General features: G+C 39.8%; 1 protein-coding gene across 6 annotated transcripts in view; it reads right to left on the reverse strand.

The window, feature by feature from the left end:
• Positions 1-21,120, reverse strand: part of Scalloped (TEA domain transcription factor 1 homolog scalloped) — a 200,324-nt gene that overhangs the window by 124,819 nt on the left and 54,385 nt on the right. For 5 of the 6 annotated variants that reach the window (XR_013080495.1, XM_076775060.1, XM_076775061.1 and 2 more), the window contains exon 2: positions 1,831-1,911. The exons of the other annotated variant lie outside the window; for it this stretch is intronic. Coding sequence is in view for 4 of the 5 variants with exons in the window: in XM_076775060.1 (XP_076631175.1) it covers positions 1,831-1,867 (37 nt within the window). In the remaining variant the exon portion in view is untranslated. The remainder of the gene's footprint in view (positions 1-1,830; positions 1,912-21,120) is intronic. 6 annotated transcript variants of the gene reach the window in all.

The following is a 21,120-nucleotide window of genomic DNA, read 5'->3' on the forward strand; positions in this document are numbered from 1 at the left end:
TGAATCGATTCGTAACGAAAGGACGACTTCTTGGCAGACATCCACGCTTACACAGTGGAAAAAAAACCTAACGAGTGGACATAATATTTGAAAATATCGCGATCCGCGGACCCCGAGGTGACCGTAGATTGATATCTGTGGATCCGTGAACTTGCTCGTGGACATGTTAAACATTTATTTTTGATAGATACGTTAATATTATTCATTTATTAATGGGGAAACCCCCTTTAGTACAAAAAGAAGTAATATAATAATTCGTATCTTACTTTAGGTATTTCTTATGTTTTTGTATATCAAGTGCATTCTGTAGTTTTTTGAAAATTAAAATTTCCCATAAATGCATAAAAATCCACAGTCTTATTATTGATATAATATGGAGACCAAAATGAGTCTTGTCAGAGCACAATAGAGAATTTTGACTATATCAGTATTGTTGACAAATTTTGAAGCTCTATGAATAAGTCCCAGAGAGCTGAGACTATGTGAAATAATTTTTCCTTAATATTTTTTAAAAGATAAGTCAGAAGTAAAAAGTATGATAAGTAAAATACTAATAAAATTTGTTAGAAATATTAAAGATGCAAATTAAAAAATTTCCTTCCTACGTAAACACTGTTTAAAACTATGTATATATAAATATAAAATAAAACACTCGCGGATCAAATTCCCCAGTTAAGTAATATTAAAATAACAAAGGCGGTGATGTTGTGTTTGCACCTGGCCGGCCAACGACTCAGGAACGATCCTGATTGCAAATAATAACCGACGATCAATTGTCAATAACAAGTAGTAATCGACAAACAATTGTTAATTGACAATTATAAATTGCAATTACATTTTGCCCAACGCTGCTACCAACACATGCAGCGGGCTCACTCGTTTATGCTGCCTCTCGCTCGTTTACGATGTCGTATTCCATTTACTACCCTCTTCGAGCGATCCATTCCAACAACAAATCCTCACCCGCGCCTCTATTCATGAAATCTGTCGGTCTCGATTTGATTTTGTGTACCGTGCACGTTAAACCAGGGGTTAACAGCATTTTAGTGTCACAGACATCAAGATTTACAAGGGAAACAACATCCACGATATGCTCGATTATACAGATTAGTGCAAAGAAAAGAAAATTGAAAATAAATTTTAACGAAAAAGTTACATTCCATTAAAAATTTAATTCTATATTTCGTGTAGAATCACCTGGCTCGTTTGTACCATCGATACAACACTTTGTATATTTTATTACAATAATTTATCGTTAAAATTTCTTTATTATTTCCGTCCAACGTTTACTGGCGATTTACTTTCTTGAACGAGAATAATCTATGCGATCTCTAATAAATAATTACGTCTGAAAATATTTGTCGGACGAAATTGAAAATCCTGAAATAAAAACACACGAGAAATCGCGCGAACGTTTCGTGATTTTTCGCCGCGAGTTACGTAAATACGCCTCGATATCGGCAGCGTAAAATTTACGCTTTGCAGCGTAATGTTACGCAAGCGAGACGATACAAAAAATATAATTAATAATCACGCAAAGGAGACTATGTAATACGGTGTAACGAAAGTTACAGGCATTTCTTTTTTAGCGTGCCAGCAGCGCGTTTCGTTGTTCGCTGTAATAGCAATAATAGTAAATAGCACGATCGTCGTCACCACCACCACCCCACCACCACCACCGCCATCAGCATCGTATGCAAAGATGAAAACTCAGAAAACAAGTAGATAGCAAAAGAGAGAATAAATAGATTCTAACGTGTAGTTGCGATCGATGGCGGACTGCTTAATAAAAAAAAAGGGGGAAAAATAAAAAAGAAATGGTTACAATACCGATGCTATTCTGAGTACTGAGTTCCCAGTCTTTCATGAGGATTTCTCGGGCAGGTCAGGATGACAGCGACGTGGGTGCACCTACAATGCAGACAGTGAGATTGTACATGTAGAAAACTGTGAATATTTTGAGTAATGCGAATGTTGAATATTCGCTAAGTGTGTTTCGCTGTTGCTAAGCAAAACTTTTTAAACAACCATTGCACCTACGCGCATCGACACGTTATAAACTCATTGTGCTGTCAGTTTATAGAAATGGTAATGTCGCTTATTGGTACGCTTATTATACTGTAAAAAATTCGTACTCGTCGCTTTCAAGTGACAAAATCGAAGCCACCGAAAGCGGGGATAAGTAATGATTTTTATCTGGATTAGGTCCACTGTAGTTTCAAGAATACTAAACAAACAATTTTCCCCTAAAAATTACCACAATCTTTTATACTGGTCGTTTCTTTTACAATTCCGACTCACGTATTTTTTAGTAAATTAATTTATTCTTGTTTATAAACGACCTAGAAACGTCAAAAAATAATAATAAAAGCTTCGAACGATATCTGACGATACTCTACGATTTCGTCTCCGAAAATGACTTTATTATTACACATCGAGTTATCCTTTCGCGTTTCTTAACGGTTACTTAAAGTTTCTTAACGGTTACTTAAAGTGCCTAAAAACACATTGTACGCGCGCGTCCCCCCCCCCCCCCCCCCTCCCGGTTATATAAATACGGCGAATACGCGATAACTAAAATCTCGTTTAAAAGACAAACGTAACAAATTGCGAGCGGGCCGGCGTAGCAGAATTTAATAACAGGTGTATTTACGAGGCGAGTTTTTCTTGCATTAGCTGGAAAGGACCGGACGTCCCGACTTTCACACGGCCACGCAGTGAAATCGTAACATTATAATCCACTAGCAAGCGAATCGCGGTTACGCTCACGAGCATCTTCGGAAAGCGTGGAGACGAGCGTTCGCTCAACAAACAAGTTACATATTGCAAATATAACGTGTACAGCTCTCGTGTTCTCCGTGACGAGACCGTGATTACGCAACGAGCAATACGAATCATCGTTTTCCTTCGGTAAAAGCGCGATGTCGAGAGCAATTAACGGGTTCGTGTTACGACAAGCCACCCTGTACACGCGCTATGATTCTTGACCTATATGTTTTCGAAATACTTCAAATTTCAAGTTCGTTCGATGATTTCTGTTCCGCTTCGCCTCGACCAGTTCATTTTTATTAAACGAAGAAAGCATTCGAATATAAATAAACAAATAATTTGTTCATTTTGTCCCTTTAATCGTTTAAATTCTCAGCGTTGTCGAGATTCTCGAATATTTCCGAGAATCCGTGAATTTTCGAGATTCTCGACATTCTCGAGTGACAAGATAGTTTTGAGATCTCGTCTCATTTCGAGTATCGAGACCTCGAAAACCTCTGGGCTTAGGAATCTCCGCCAGCTGGGGGGCCTCCAAAGATACCGATGATATTAATTTCAATAATATCATTGTATCTATGTTAGTATTCATTATGATATTCGCTATATTGTAGGGATTTTCAAAAATTCTTGTGATATAATTAATCGATTGTGCAATACGTTTAAACACGCAGACGTCAGAATTAATCACGATTCACGCAAGTTCGATCACTGAAATTAATCGCTCCTGACTAGAATCGTTAATCACTTGAGACGACCCACAATTAAATTAATCGTTATTTTCTTGCAACTTACGACCGTCGCTGATTAAATTAATGGCTGTTCTTCAGTGGTATCGAGTCAGAATCGGAGGTACCCTTTTCACACGATTTAAAAAGATATATTCCTAAAGACTTGTTTCGAAAGTACGAAGAATAACCATTAGTTCCATCAACAATCGTCACGAGCGACTACAATTAATTTAATATGAATAATGAAAGGTACGAATAAATATATGACAAATTTTAAATTAATAATAGCCACTCTTGTCCGTGTTAACCGAAGATTACCCATAAGAATAATTTATCAGTTTTCATTTTGTGCTAATTGTTGAGTTTACAACTCGTCTCAGCAATTCGATTTAAGACGACCCGCGAAATTTACTTAGCTTCCGTTTGCTTAATCGAGATTTTCAAACGTCATACAGTGTTCTCTCGTAGGATGAAACAGGCGAGGTGCAAAACGATTTTCGTGCTCGTAAATCGAGCAGCAAGAGAGAGGCTGGCACGTTCACGGAATTTAAAAATAGATCAAGATATCTTTCGTATTTTCAGAAGTTCTTCTGTACATAAAAGCCAGCGCGTCTTTGCTTTTTAAAATTGTCACAAAAAAAGAAAGAGTAAAACTAGCAACATTTCACAGCGATCCGAACAAAGAATTTTTAATTTTCAATTTATTCTCACCGATAAAAAATGAATATTCCAGAGTAAAAAAATCAAGTAAATTACTGTTGAGTGTTTTTTCTCAACAATATATTACGACGAGGCTACGAAATAATTACAAAGAAACGTTAATGCCAGTAAAAAACTGTTTTTCTGCTCGTTCTATAAATAGAACACCGAGTGCTTAATGAGTTAAAAATTTCCACGAACATCAAACGTCGTGCAAAACAACTTTCACCGTGAATAATAGTGATAGAGGTACAGTAACTGTTGTTTATTTTCTCGTCTATTTGGCGTGCAGCCGTGGCCGCGCTTCCTTTTGTCCAGCCTCTTTTGAAGTCGCTAAAAAATCCACGACAAGGCGAGCTTCCGGGTATAAAGCTGAGTATCCACGAAAGAATGCGAAGTCTCGAGGAACGCTCTTCTCTACGCGGAAAGGAATCTCGAGGGTGAACCGTGCCTTAGGCATCATCGAGACATCGAGAACGATGCCCCGGGCATTAGGAAGCTACGTGGTACACCGGCGTGATCTACTCGCAAAGGTGAATCTAGATAAGATTCCCGGGAAATTACAGCGTTCCGCAAAACATTACAATTCATTATATCTGTTTCACTACCGCCTCGAACGATGCATCGTCCGATTTATGACCGCCAGTATCACTTCTTTGGTTTTAGTTCAGAAACTTCGAGTTTCAATACGATCCATTAGACAGAAAATGAGTCAACATAAAATTCGATTTATCCGGAAATAGTAGAAAAAAAAAATTGAAAATTGAGAAAGATAAAAAATGTTTTGGAACAATAGGTATATCTACGGTCGCCAAAGGTTTTGAAATATATATTAGCTGTCCCAGTTGTGGTACTGGTTGTCATAAATATGAAGTGAGCGATGTTTTGTATGGAGGGATGAGCGTGACACAACTGTATGGTCTAAATGATTTGTATACTTTATGATTGAAGAGTGAACGAAAGAGCGACGTGTCTGAAACTGGTGACTGAAGCGAGCATTGAGAGCGGAAAAACGTGTGAGGCAAATCGTTGTTATTGTATCAATTTCTTGCAAAATAATTTTCCAACGTTATACAATTATAATAAATACGTTCTATTCATCCGCCCACACCAGTTAATAATAGTTATATGACAGAAGTATTTTTGTAAATTTGTAAAGTTTGAAATGTGCGATTTTTAATGAGACGTGCTATCTCGAGAATAAATAGAGAAATGTAGCTGAATCAAGATTAAAATATAGTTCTACTGATTCAACAGTCTTGACGATAAGAATAAGGATAATTTAGAGTATAATTCTGGAAATGGAAATTCAATTCTTATTTTGAACTACTCGTAAACAATAATTTCTTCAAACGATGTAACAGAATTGTACGAATCGTGAAGTTCATTAAAAGACAAAAGAGTTTCATTAAAAAATGAGGTTTGCAATTTTAAAACTAAACTTAAAAAGTAACCTTGCCACGCCCTTCTCAACCATGTCTAATCTAAAGTTCTAATGACCTTCCCGAACTTCCTCAAAGCTAATTCCTATGTAAATTCATTTACAGATTTCCATAAATCACCTTGCGTATTCTCCGTATCTTGTAAGAAATACATATTACATAAAGACCATCGGTAAAAATTTACTTAAATTCTTGCCGAGGTCACGGTGAAGTATTCGTCATAGATGCGTAGTCGACGAACGGTTAACTTGTGAATTAATCACCAACAGAGAAATAACTACGTACTTATACAGGATGTTCGGCCACCCCTGGGGAAAATTTTAATAGAGGATTCTAGAGGCCAAAATACGACGAAAATCAAGAATACCAATTTATTGATGGAGGCTTCGTTAAAAAGTTATTAACAACTAAATTCAAAAATTTCAAATCGTTCTGGAAAAATTATTTTTGGTTGCGGGGCTGAATTACTATCATTTTTGGTGAATACACATACTTTCGAATTCCTGCCCACTTTCGAGAAAAAAAATCGAGTAAGTGCTGAAAGTTTTGGGTGAAAAAAAAAAATTTCGAATCGCCTTGGAAAAATTATTTTTAGTCGCAGGCGTCAATTGCAAGCATTTTTGGTCAACAGACATACCCCCGAAATCCTACTCAGTTTCGAGAAAAAAATTCCTCACCGAAAATATATTTCTGGCCAAAAATGTCTGCCCGAATTTTCATGCGAATCTTTAAAATGTCATAACTTCTAAACGGATTGGACGATTTTAATGTTTAAAAAAGCAAACTACGCGTATTTTGATGGAGAATATGTACAAATCGCAAAAATATTTGAAAAGTTGGTCCTTGACTCCGCAAAATGAGAAAACCCCCATAAAAATGGTCCAATTTTCAAACAGCCATAACTCCTACAATTGTGAATATATTTCAATGAAACTTTTTTCTGAAGTAGAGCTCATGGGCACCTACAAAAAAGTATTAGACAACTTTTCTGTAGGATGTCAAACAAAATTACTAAAAATGAAAAACGTATTTTTAAGAAAAATTGACGGTAGGTGCCTAAATTTTTCGACGAAAAAAAAATTTTTTAATTATTTCTGAAAAAATTATTTTCGGTTTCGGGGGTCAATTACAATCATTTTTGGTGAATACACATACCCCCGAAATCATACCCACTTTCTAGAAAAAAATTCGAGAAGGTGTGAAATTTTTCGACGGAAAAAAAAAATTTCAAATCGTTTTGGAAAAATTATTTTCGGTTGCGGGAGTCAATTACAATCATTTTTGGTCAATAGACATACCCCCGAAATCTTGCGCATTTTCGAGAAAAAAATTCAGTACGGTCGGAACTTTAAACGTTAATAACTGTTTAACGAAGCCTTCATCAACAAATTGGTATTCTTGATTTTCGTCTTACTTTGGCCTCTAGAATCCCGCATTAAAATTTTTCCCAGGGTTTGCCGAACACCCTGTATACAGGGTGTCCCCCTAACTTGATCTCCTTTTATACCTCATTTGTCTTTAATCGTGTGAAAACCTAGAATCAATGAAGCAACTCCAATTTTTTAAATATAATAATAGACTTAGCATTAGATTCCGAAAGACATTGTACGTCACTATATGCGTCGATTAAATTCAACAAAAATTGCTAGCAAACAATATTTATAAGTCCTCCAACGCTAAGTTCGAAATCTGAATGTACAATTCGTAGAAAACACGATGAGACGTTCAAGGTTCTATGGGACACCCTGTAGAGGAAGCGTACGTTTCACCTGTTGTTTTTTCCATCCTCTTGATTCTATCCTGTAAATTACGTAACAAGTATTTCTCCTGTCGAGGATCGAAACAGCGCCAGGACAACGATCGTGCTCGTTGAATCGTAACTCAGCGAACATTACATCCGATCGATTCTAAAAATTACTTTTGTGGCGTACCGGTGCACTTTCAGCAGGTGTATGTACGTACGTGCGCGTGCACGTCCGACGCTCTCGCCGCAGACGGTGTAATTCAAACATCTCTCCATGCACTACCAGCGCAGAAGTCAAGAAGCGTTCCGCGGCTTGAACACGACCTCCATTAGCCTTCTTGATAAGCGTGCTAATTGGTCGACTTCAGCGAATGAGCAATACGCTTTGAGTCTCTCTTCAGCCTTTTTGCTTCAATATCCGCGACCTTTCGATCTCGAAGCGCCGCGGGTCCGCAACCTAGCCAGACCTCGCCTATAATTTTCCTTTGGCGTCGCTGCTACAAACGATTCGACGAGAAATAATCACCGGTATCGGCTCGATCCGACGAACAATGCGACGGCTTCAATATTAACGTCGTTACGCAACTGGACGTTCAATTTTACAGGATGTTATGCACAAAGTCATACGCTGGTTCTCGAATCAGTTTCAAACAGATTTTTAACACTTTGATTGCCACGTCACCTATATTTAGGTGACAGAACTTTTAACAGTGGAATTAAAACAATTAATTCTCAAGTGGAAATGTTAAAGAAAATAAATTTTAATAGGCTTCATAAATTTTAGTGAAGATACGACTGAAAGTAATAGGACAAGTTATGTAGTTTACGATTGTTTAGAATTAAAGTTTCAGAATCGTAAACAATTTTACGGTTTTAGACTGGCAGTCAACGTGTTAAAATGATCTGGGTTAGAAAGATCGACGTTTTATGAGCATGAACGCTATGATTGAACGGGAATTTTGTTCGATTTATTCAGGATGATCATTTGCTAAATCAGATATTTATTTTCGTTGGATATATTCTATTTAAAAATATTAATTTCAACCTTTCGATGCGTCGAAATGACGACGTTTATTGTGCAAGAAATCTACTAATGTCGTTCAAACTCAAACTCTTTCAGACTCAAAACTCTCTATCAATTTCTTTAGAACGTAGAAAAATAAAAATACTAGAAAACACTCACGATCCTTGTTGCAATCTTTTTATTTGGTGCTTCGTTTTCAAGATGATTCAATTTAACAAGTTTGTCTGACCACTACCCACTGTTTCTACTTCTACTGAAATCCAAGTCGTACTCTATTGCACACATGCACAATTTTCAGTGATCTCAAGAGACATAAACTCTTATTTAATGAAGCAGTTTTGAAGAAATTTAACACAGGACTGATTCGAGAAACATTAATTTAACTAACGTTTTAAAATTAATACGAGCCACTCTGGATGGCTACTATTAGTTTACTGTTTACACTCTATCTCGAATAATAAGTAAAACAATGTATGGTTCCCACGACAATGACAATTTCCCCGAGTATATCGTTGAATCAGGATGTTTTCTCGAGTTCAGATGGCGAGAACGATATTACGGTATAGCGAGTAAATAGCACGGAATGAACGGCAATGGATTACTACCAGCGCACAATTAACACGACTGAAGTATCCGTTTGATTTTACACAATCTACCCCGCGAGTAACCACCCCGATACATCGGTTCTCCTCTTTATCACGATAATCCACCTTCTACGCGTCCCAACCCCGTCAGGTTCGCGCAGACGAAAAGCTACGGGTGCATTTAATTTACAAATGCAGATTGCTTTTCATTTTAATATAAATTGTTCGAAACAAAGGCAGTAATTATGGCGTGCTCTCGTCGCATTGAAAACGCCGGTGTCCGTTACCTTTGCAGCCAGTACGTTCACCCTTCGCGCTTCTGCCCACCCTTCTGTCTCTGTCTCTTTCCCCCTTTCGAAACTCGGGATCGACTCGACGAAGAAACAAGCCAAACGAAATTCGATTTAAAAACCGAGGGACGAGAAAAAACAAAGGGAAAAATGGTACAGGCGTTTCGACGATGATTAACCCAGACACTAAGATCACTATTCGCGACCGTGAATCATCCAATAACTCACAACCATCGTGTGCGCGTAATTATATAAAATCATTCTTCGCGAGCGCGATCATTATTAGCCTTGTCTGGATCTCGCTCGTAACGCCGATAACAATATCGCGCGTAATTAAATGAATTGCTGCAAGGTATGCTCAAGTTTATGCTAATGATAATTACACGGCGTCGCTTCTCAATGCAACGCCGGGGTTTATTCGATGCTGCTCGCGATTAAATGAACCGAAACTTCTCGCCGGTTAATTTTGTCAAACGTGGACCGAGACAAAATTTTGGAAAGCTCATAGAAAATAATCAAATGTCAATTCGAGTTTTGTTAAACCTAGGACAAATTTACTCGTAAAGACATTGGAAGCTTCTTTCGAACAGACGTTTGAATAGGTTTAAATCGGATGAATGATACTGTATTGCACAAACTTATATAATACATAATACAAATAATTTATTAAACCTAGAACAACTGCCTTTATTTCTGAAGACATTGGAAACTTCTTTTGAACATACGGTTGAATAGATTTGAGTCAGATGGATGGTATTGCATAAATTTGTATAATACACGGATCATAAATAGATGATAACACAATAAAAAAAAAAAAAAATGAGAAAGTCTAACAATAACAAATTGACCAATACCTCTGAATACTAATCCGCGTATATTTGTTGTTTTCTTAAATCTGACTATATTATAGCAATCAATACACTGACGATGTGATTATAATTGAACGAAATGAGAATTAGAAATTTGGAAGAAGCGATAGGAGGAATAATGTGGAATGGAGGCTGAAAAGTTCTAAAGCGTAAAGATTTCCAACCGACCATAAAACAAATCAAACGCAGATTAAAGGCACGCTACCGTATAGGTTGTACACCACCGCCACGTTCGACAAATAAGGCTAAACGACCTTATTATCGCTATCGGAACTGTGATGTATGCGATAGAACGCTACGTGCTCCTGTTGCGCCGAGCACACAAAGGGAAAACCGTTCCCGGTTCCGTCTGCTGCCGGGCATTCGAATCTCCCGCTACGCGTGCACACGACCAGACAAAGAGCCCCAACACTCGAGGCTCCGAGCATTACGCTCGTTTTGGTTCGTTCCGCACCAATGGGAAACGACGCCCGCAACAAAGAGCAACGATAAAAGGCACTTTGACGGAGCGCTGCGACTGCCAGAACGATCAATTACCTACTACTATTTTTTTCTTTTTCTAATCAGACATTCGCGCGATAAAAAGAAACCGATCCCGGAAGAACGAATCCCAATAACGCAATTAAAAACCGAGCACCGTTCGTAATCGCGAGCTCCTTCGCGTTAAATTCGATTATTTGCTTCCGATAAATAGTGGAATGACTTTTAAAAATTGAATTTATTTAATCTGGATAATTTGTACATATTTTGAAAACTGTGTTCCGATTTTTTAGAAATGTCCAGCGTATTATGAAATACATCGACAAAATGTCACAATAGTGGCTTACTCTGGCACAAACAATTGTTTAATAATCCGATACGAACAGAGGTTTGTTTATTTATCCTGAGATTTGATCCAAGTGAACCGTTTCTCTGGTATTTTCCGTGAGAAAGTTGGTTAACCGAACCCGTTACGACGAGGTTAAAGTCTAGTGCCAGATATCGAGAGCCTCTTGCGATCCCTGGGATCAAAATTCTTCGCTGGATACCATAATATAGTAGTGATTTTAAAATAAGCCCCATACTTGATTCGTAAATTGAGCATTTCCATCCCTCCCAGCTTGAGGGATCCCCCTTTGGAGTCAGCGAAGCGCGAAAGACGATACGAGGTGTCGAATTTCACTTTCGATGAGCGACGCTCATTTTACGAATCATCGTTCGAAAAGTATCCGTCGCTTGATTCTAAGGCTGACGTAGGTTCCAGACAGAGCGTGCGCCACGAGATACAGTAGAAATCCCCCGGTGGGAGGCGGAATCGTGCAATTATGTTAATTACCCGAGTCTCGCGACTGATATTCCAGTATCGCGAGCCTCGTTACGATAGAGACCAAATTAGAAGGGAGGCGATCGTTCGAGGAAGATCGCGGAAGCATTTGAAGCTAGGAATATCTCGTGGTCCATTCAAGGGTGCATAACAGCGGCGAGTGAATTTGGCCATTTGGCCGCAAGAACGGAGATGCTCGGCTTGTAAACGATGCATGACAACGTTCGGCTCCGCCGAGAGTCAAGAGTATTCCCTAACCTGCCTCCCCCTCCTTCCGCCCCAGCCCACTTCTCTGCATCTTCCTATTCAATCACATGTATATACGGATAGAACTACGAACGGGGGTGGGGAGGGGGGGGGGGGGGGGGAGAGAAAGAGAGGGGGTTTGCGAGAGACAAGCGAAGAAAGAGAGACAGAGAGTGAGAGAAGAGAGGAGGGAGAGGAGTACCAGCCGAATTCCTAGCATACCGCGGGGCCAACTGGTTAGCAAGCGATTTACGATATTGTAAACCGATGCGACGGCGGCGGCCGTGCCCACCGCCGAACCTCAATCTAATAGTGGCGACTTCGACCTCCAATGCCAAAGGCACGTCGTCCGACGGTAACATTGTTGAGCCCCGCTTTTACTTCCGCACGGTCAACGCCGCTCGACCGTCAGCCTAACGAGTTTGCCATTCTCATGGTAATCGCGACCGCCTCCGCGATCTACCTGCGAGAAACTCCATCCGATTCCGATGAAAAGAAACTCGAGCGGAGGCTGCAACGTTCCTTAGACCGCTTCGACAACGTAACGATAATGATCAATTACCTACCAGAGACGCCCATGCGATCGTGCGTCTTCGTCTTGCTGAACAGAGTTCAGCTGGAGTCTCCTGACTCGGCGCCATTAGTCATCCTATCGACGTAGGTTAAGAAAAATATCTCGTTTCACTTGAGAAGACTAGCATGTTCCGGTTCGTAACGAAAACAAGTGATCTGCGTAATGATTCTTTAAAGGAACACGTGATTCGTAAGTTAAACGTTTCTATCCGTCCCAACTGGGGTGTATAGATATCTGTTGGTGTCGAATTTTGCCTCCGCTGTACGAAAGATGAATGTGCCAATCTCAGAGCGACGTTCATTTTAAGAATCATTCCTGTAGAGGGAAACTTTGCAATAATGCTAAATCGAAACGTGTCGATTTTCTTGGAGAAAAAATAAAAAATTCTAATCTTCCTGAGGCAAATAAAACGACAGGTTTTCTTTGAAACCAAATTCAAATAAGTCTCCGAGGATGAACATAAAAACAACAAATAAATTAATATCAGAAGTGAATGACATAAAATGGGAACGATAACCAAGTCGTTGGAGCATTTGAAAACGATAGAACTCGGAGAGTATCAAAGTACGCGATAGTCTGAAAAGTTGAGCGAGTCAGCCTCGTAGAATTTCACTGGAAACTTAAACATTTATCTGAAGTCTTTAACACGCATGAACGTTTTACAAAGTATGTATCTCTAAGCTCGTGGACCTCAATGATCTTAATGGAAAGTGGTGGTAGACATTACGCGCAATTTGATAGAGTGAGTCTCGAAGTGGCGAGAGAAGGATCGGGGCAAAGCGAATTGAAATTAAAGCAGACACTATCCGTGAAATTTAAACCTCGACGAAACTCCAATATCCCTCTGGTAAGAAACTCGAGGAACGTTACGTCGTTTGAACATTATTGCGTTCATTAAGTGCTTCGTCCGTTTCACGCTAATGGAACGCGACAAGGGTCTCCTGACCTCACCTCCGATTTCGATGGAAACACGCCCTCGCGATCTTTATTTTCCCCCAACTGTCGTAATAATCGAAACTAAAAGTAATTTCGGAGGCATTAGTATTCTAGGACAGGGATTCTCAAAAGAGGCTGTATGGCCCTCCCAGTGGGTCGCGCTGCGTTTCCGTCGGAAAAAATGAAAAGCAACAAGTTCTACGAACACTATTCAAATGATGCTATATTTTTACTTTTATGTATGTGTATACCAGGTTAATGTTTTTAAGAGATGGTACTGGAAAGAAGGGTTGGTTCACGGTCTAAACTCTTATATTATTTTGTTGTTATGACAACACCTTTCAAAACGCAATTGATATTTAAACGATTTCAAGTTCGCGTCATATTTTTTTCGTATGGTGAACACATGTCGAATATACAATATTTTCGGGAAAAGTTGAATTTCGCCTTCGCTGTACGAAAAATAAGCATGTCAAACCCCGAAGCGATCGATGTTCATTTTACGAACCATTACTGTAATGGAATGAAATTAGGTACAATTTAGCTATCGAGCAAAGTTTATCAATAGACAAATTACAACCTGCTTTAATTCAACATGCTTTGCGAGTGAAATTAAGCCACAGTTACTGAAATTGAATAAAAATCAAGGAAATGCGGAAAAGTACACACGTAAATATCTCCGAAGTGTCAAAGACAACAAGAAAAAGCTAAAATTAGTCTGTCGTACCAAAAACGATTTCGTCAGGCTCGGGAACTAGTTAAACGACAGACGAGATTCGTTCCCGATCGAACGTACTCCTCGTAATCGATAGTTAACGCGCATGGAGTCGGTCTATCGCCTCCGAAGAGTGTATTTCCGCGCCGTTACCGGCTAGTCTTTCTCGCCCATACTCGGTCGCCGTTAAGAAGCACATTTCAAGCGTGTTTCTTGAGCGCAAAACGAACAGGTTCGCCTCTGTGCGGCGAATAATTAGAGGCGGCAAGTGTGAGCGGTCGCGGACGGGGAAAAAGTGAGAGAGACGCGACCAGTGGCCGTCGAAAAGGAGAAAGAGAAACAGGAAGAGACCCAGGAACGAGAAACGGGAAGGGGGGAGGTTGAACAGTAGAAAGAGAGAAAGAGAGACGCGTTACAAACGGTAATCTAGTTGCAAACATAGCTCGGGGTTGGAGCTCGAGCAACCATGCGGAATAATGATACGTAATCGCGAAACTCCCGTGGGCTCGCGCAGCCACACGCGAGTGGCGCGCCTGCGTGCACACATGTACGAGACGTGTGCACGTTAACACAGTGAGCGCACACCCGGCCAGAAGTCGTTGTAGAACAAGCGAAACGCGCTCGTGTCATTTACCGGGCGCATTTGCGATCGACGCAATACAACGCCACCCCCTAGCCCTCCCACGCGTGCTCAGCAACCCCTAACTTTCGCGTTGGCTGTAATTTCAACGATACTCCGTTTGACCATAGAGATATACCACTGCTAATTAGAGTTTAGTAATGATCTGGTCGCGGACCCGCGTTGATACCGATAAAAAATTGAACGATTGGGTGGGAAAATGGCATCGAGTCGAGTAACGAATTACGCTGTATCGATGATTCTTGACCATTAGTGGTCACTGTGACGAAGCACCGTAAAGACGGCCACGGTAATGATTCGTAAATTGAACGTCTCTATGCCTCCCAACTGGGGGCATCCCCCTTGGAGCTAGTGAAAGAGATTTAAAAAACGATACGTGTAAATATCTACTGGTGTCGAATTTCGCCTCCATTGTACGAAAGATGAACGTGCCAACGAGCGACGTTCATTTTAAGAATCATTACTGTATTCTGTACCGTGAATATTTGACAAGTGACACAAAGAATTCCTATCTAAGTTAAAATCTGTAAAATATTTAATGTTGGCAAGTCGTTGGTGATTGGTTTTGTTCTCTCGACCTTAAAAATAGTCGTATTTTGAAATCCATGACATGTATAATTTCAAAAGTTTTTTTGAGAACTGTACCTTTCAAGAGAAAAAGTAGCTTTTTTTTTTACCGAAACAGGAACCTTGCAGTCTCGTACCTAGTCGTTATTTTAGTAGTCTAATTTCTTTTTACGCAGGTTCAGTCTGAAATTACAGGTTTCGCAAATAAGTATTTCCGAGGAAACGTCGTTTCCTTCGCTTTTAAAGTTCAGATCACTGCAAAACCAAAAGAACTTCTTAGAAACAGCCGTTAAATCAACCGCGTGTCGCTATCATTTATTTTGACATATACACGTGGAGAAGAGTGGGGTAGAATAACACGATTTTGCCGATAAATGGGTCATTTGCTCTTCAATTATTGAAAACTAAGAACTATGCCAGGTTTCTTTCTTTCTGAATTGTGCCGGAAGCCCAACAAGACTAAGACTCTTCTTTCAAACCGTGCCAAGACTCGATGCTGTACGTACGTATGCATTTATATGAACAGATATTTACGCGGAGGTGAAAGAAATTAATTATTGGAATTAACTAAATAGTGGGCTCGTCGGTAAGGCTGTACTAATAGATTCTGTCTTGCAATTAGACACGCTTTATCGTTTGAACAGTATTTTACTTGGCAAAATTCAAAACAAACTCAGAAACCAGAAAAAATATCCATCTAAATAGCTCGAATTATAAAAACAATTTGAAAATTTACAAATTAGAAAAAAAGGTAGTCTTGTTAAAATTTTAATTCTAATAAAGGAAATTGCATTTCCTCTATTGGGATCGTTAAGATAATTGCATGGAACGAGTACAATTATTGATTTTCCTAGAGGACTATGGCAACGAGAAAATGGCATTGCGTTCTGGATATGCTAATGCACTGTGTCAGTGATTCGTAAACTTTCATTACACGTAACCACTTTTGATGAGACGAAATTATTAATAACCCTTAATTTTACAAGTCTGTAGAAAATAACAAAAGACGTTAAAATGTTAAATTCGTATAAATAAATTAATGTTTTATAAATAAGAACAGACGGACTATTTCTCTTTTCTAATAATAAACGGATATTTTTCGTGATTTGTGTTTACTGAATTTTACAAAATAACCGAACTCGCGGGCTCACGGAGATCCATTTCCGTCCCAAAATTCAAGCTGTGCAAAAACTAAAATTATAAACCGTTGCTTTTTTAAGAAAAACATATTTCCCATCCCGCAACGAACGTGTTAATGAAGCAAACGAGCGCGAAAGTCGAAACAAGGACATTGACGCGCGCAATTAGCACAGAGTGGGAAGTGCAGGATCATGCTCAACAAGGTACCGTAAAATTCCATTCGACGATCCTCCCGTCCCAACCCAAAAACGGATTTCCGTCGAAATAACTGTTAACGTTACGAATTGCATCCCCGGCATGCAGGCTGCACGCGCGGATCGGAAAATTTCAACTGGAAAGCTACCGGTGTATGTATCCCTCTCGCTCCAAATGCCTCACCCTCCACCATTCCCCTCCTCCTGTTTCTCTCTCTCTCCGACCGTGCAGGATCCATCTTCGTTCCTCTTCTCGTTTCAAACATAGCTCTGCCTCTCTCTTTCTCTCTTTCGCTCTTGCACGCGAGCAACACACGTTAGAACCGGTGAGATCGTTCTCGTCATCTCTCTCTCGCCCTCCCTCGTCACCCTCGTTGCCCGCTCGACAGTCGAGTGCATACACCTGCAACTCGCATGCAGTTACATTTTTGCGGTTGACGCAACCATTCTGTTCATCGTCCGCGTAAATATGTGCGTGATTACTTTTAATTCCCTCTATTTGTCGGCCGCGTCCGCTGCCACGTTCTAACTTTTTCCATTTTTCCCCTCTTTCGCTTTGCTCGCGTTCACTGTATATCTATCCGCGCCCCCTCCCCTCTCTACTTCGCTCTTTCTCTCTGCACGGCCGTCTTTTCATCCCTACACGCTCGTCCAACCGCCGTTTAACCGCGTAACCTGTCGCATCTCTGACGAATCCGCGCCCCGTTCGTTATTCATTGCCCGGCTCAATTGATTCGCGCCGTTTTTCGGGAACGTTTCACCGACTATCAATTGAAACCCGCGATCGCACCTGCAATTCTATGCAAAATAATCCACACACGGTATTAGAACTCGTTGTTTTGTTATTTTATGGAACGCGAATGAAACATTCCTCGCAAAAGACAGATTAACCCGTTCAGCACATTTTCATTGAACTAACAAGATTCCCAATAGAGGTTTGGAGAGATAAGTCCAACCCTTGGTTTTTACTCATTTTAAAGAAATATTACAAATTTGCTACACTTTGACTAATGCAATAATAGTGAATAACAATTACATTTTTTCAACTTTGTTTTAAAAATTGAAACATTTTCTCTGAACAAAAAAAATGAATTCTCAAGATTAGAAATTTGGAGAGATAAACCCAACCCTTCGTTTTTACTCATTTTAAAGAAATATTCCAAATTTGCTACACATTGACTAATGCAATAATAGTGAATAACAAGTCCATCTATAACAGTTACAACATTTGTCCAATTCTGCTTTAAAAATTGAAACCGATATTGCAACCGTTTTCAACCCCCAGTTTTTATTCGTATTAAGGAGGGAGGGGGGCCCACTGTGACGGCTGAAAATAAAGGCAATTTTCAAAAATTTTTTGGGCATAACTATGAAACTTTTTCTGCTAAATGTGTTTTAAAACTTTCTAAAGGGCATCCACTTCATCTCCTTCATTTACATCTCCTTTTTCCATCAACCGATCATCATGCGTCGCTGTTTTGTGTTTTCGCTCAGCAACGGAAAGGTAAAGCGTGCCCTGTTTGCGTCGATATGCGTCTACCTGTGGTCCAATTTTAATATCGAGGACCTTCATTATTTGTAATAATCCTGAATAGCCATCGTTAAATTGAATTACGGCTAAATAAGTTGCCAGTTGGACCACTTTAGTCGTGTCCGTACATTTCATTCACGCCACCTATCGCTCTGGACTAAATACTCTTTGTTCGCATAGTTATCTCGATCAAAACACTTTTCATTCATATGAAACCTTTACCACAGCAGAAATAATAAAAGAGTTTCAAACGAATGTCCCGAAGTACAGAGCAGTTAGTTTCAAGCATTGCGCATATTACATTTCCTACATTTACTAAATCTTCCGTAACTTTGTCATTTCTTCGAATTTTCCTCTAATATTTCAGAGAGTCATTCTTAAACCCCTCAAGCATTAAAAAGAGATAAAAAAAAAATTTCGTCACAATGGTTTGCCCCCTTAAAGAAATCGGTATTCCGAACGCGCTTCACCGCGACCAGTGCGCTAATAGTAAATAATTAAACGGCGTCGAATGATTAACAAGGTAACAATAGCGTGCATATGAGGAACGCGATTTTGTTGGAACATTATCAGAGAGAAAATTATCGATTTGCCCCGGGGGCACCAGTGGCCGGTTCGTTGAACCGACGGGAACCGCGTTAACAGGTATCGCGAGTGCGAGCAGAAATCAAAGCGCGCGTGTGTGTCGAGAAAACGACGTCTCCCGGGGAACGACAATGAACCTTTCCGTTTTCACGATCGTAGAAAGCGGCACAGCCTCGTAAATTTGCCGCGTCGCACGGGGGCTCGATAATTAAGGCGAAGCGTCGTTAAAGACGCCGGGGATACGCTGTTTCGGAACTTGGCCGACGGCCAAGGAAAGAAAGACGTGTGCCAGGAACACGTGCGTGTAGTTGCCTAACCCGTGAATCACGCGCCCGAAGCGGCATTGCGGGCCTGAATTTGTGGAGCGCGGCGTCTTCGCGCGACAAAATCACCCGAATGCCCGCGCAACTCATCTCGGGGGAACGCCTCGTTCGAGAATAATTCTACCGCGAATTATTCCGGGAAATTTTATTCGCGTAATGTCGTTCCACAGCCACCTTTGCAATCAGCTGACGGGTCTTGGTTCCGCGCGAGAAGTTGGCTCGAATCGCGGACTCGCGAGAATCGAGTACAGTAGTGCCCGGATATATGACCGACCGACGACTGATCATTTATCCGGGGAGCCGCATTTCCGAGAATTCCAAGACCCTCGGACCACTGGTAAGGTAATATATGGTGCACCGAATAACCGTGAGACACAATACTAATCGTAACGGTGGAATTTTTTGAATTTTTGAGTCCTCTTTTTTTTTAATATAAATTTTTTAACGGATTCGTTACATTATGGGCGACGCTAATTTAGTATCAATTTTTATTCCTAGTAATGTACAATTATTACATCGTACGATTCTAATGACTTAACAGAAAGTAAGAAGCCGGAACTGATAATAAATTACGGCACGACTGATGTTTTGCAGCCACGTGTTAGAAGCGATTAATCATGCACTTGAAAATAATCGACTCGGAGAACATTGAAATTTGAAATTCGAATTTTTCACGAAGCATCGGAAAAATCCATTTTCACCAGAAGTAATCGTACAGTTTACCTTCGTACCAGTAATGTAAATCAGGTAACGTGCAATTAAGCCGCACACACGCAGAAACTAATGCAAACAGTTTAAAAACACGAACAAAAAGAAAAAGAAAAACGTCGCGGATGGAATACGGCGTAAAATATAATCGCGGGGAAAAAGTAACCGACGTGTGATTGCTATGAACGTAAACGGTTCAAAGGCGAAAAAGACACGCTCCTGATGAAATAACTTGTGAGATAAAATCACTGTAAGGCATACTCGCGGCACTGAAATAGAATCGTTGCGAACGCGAACTGTTTAGAAATGGCGAAATAATAATCGTCGGTAATGGAGCAAAATGAAATCGCTGATCGACTTGACCGCGGTCTGAGAATTTGTTTCCTTGCGCGATGAAGATGTTAAATCAAATGTATAATTACGAAAAGCGCGAACGACCCAACGGGTATGAGGTACATTTGAATAATTTTATAATTAAAATACATCTACGATACCGAATACGTGTACTTAAATGCTTGGAACAAGTGACTTGACATTTTGTATTCCACGAGAATCGGATATCGACATTCACGTCTATTTTGTATTCAACCATACCGTCAAGTATTAAATATGTACTGCTGTAACTTGTACTCGACGCATCCTCGAATACCAAATACGTACACTATTTTGTTAAGAATACCAATATTTAATATTACCGATGAATGTAGAATATATTGTTGTTCGATGACAGTTCTAAAAAATGAAACCGAAAAAATCGTATATCTCGTCGATACCACGCGTTTATCATGTTTATCAAAACGTAGAATTATCTTTGTATTGTGTCTACGAAATTGTGTGAGATGGACGTCCCAATGGAGAACCGATACACGCGTAACTAGCGATAAATGATGGAATTCGATTTGAATACAAAATCGGTTGAATTACTGCCACCGATAACCGCGCAGAAACCTATATCATTTCTCACGTAACGGTACAGCCGTTGCAATAGAAGCGGAAGTTAACCGAGAGATTTTATCTTCCTCTTCATAAACGAAGCGGTTCAAGCTTCCTTGGTCTTGTAGTAAGCGCGCGTTTATACGAGGTGGACCATCCAATTGGAACTGCTCGAGTAATTCTGCAACTGCGTTGTTCGAAATTGCTCCAGAATCCCGTTTACTGGACAATTCAAATAAATTAATCGAACTCGACCAATTGAAAAATCAGAACGGTTAAGGAAATTTTTCAATAACACATTTGTTCTTTTTCTACAACCCTTCTGTGCTTCCTTTTCTACTTTACCAGTTGTAATACTGATAATTTGTTCCTTAAGAAATAAATCACAAAAAAAAACTCTACCTTCTGGATTAAAATTAATTCTTATACAACGCCTAATTAAAGGTTACGCCACTGTAAGGTTTCACTTTATATTTTAAAACATAGATACTTTAACTGAAAAATGAATTTTATGATTGGAACGTTTCTTATATTATATCGACTGAATTTTCTATTGCCATTCAAAGTGAGAATTGT

Source organism: Colletes latitarsis, chromosome 10 (genome assembly GCF_051014445.1).
Source record: "Colletes latitarsis isolate SP2378_abdomen chromosome 10, iyColLati1, whole genome shotgun sequence".
Taxonomy (NCBI): domain Eukaryota; kingdom Metazoa; phylum Arthropoda; class Insecta; order Hymenoptera; family Colletidae; genus Colletes; species Colletes latitarsis.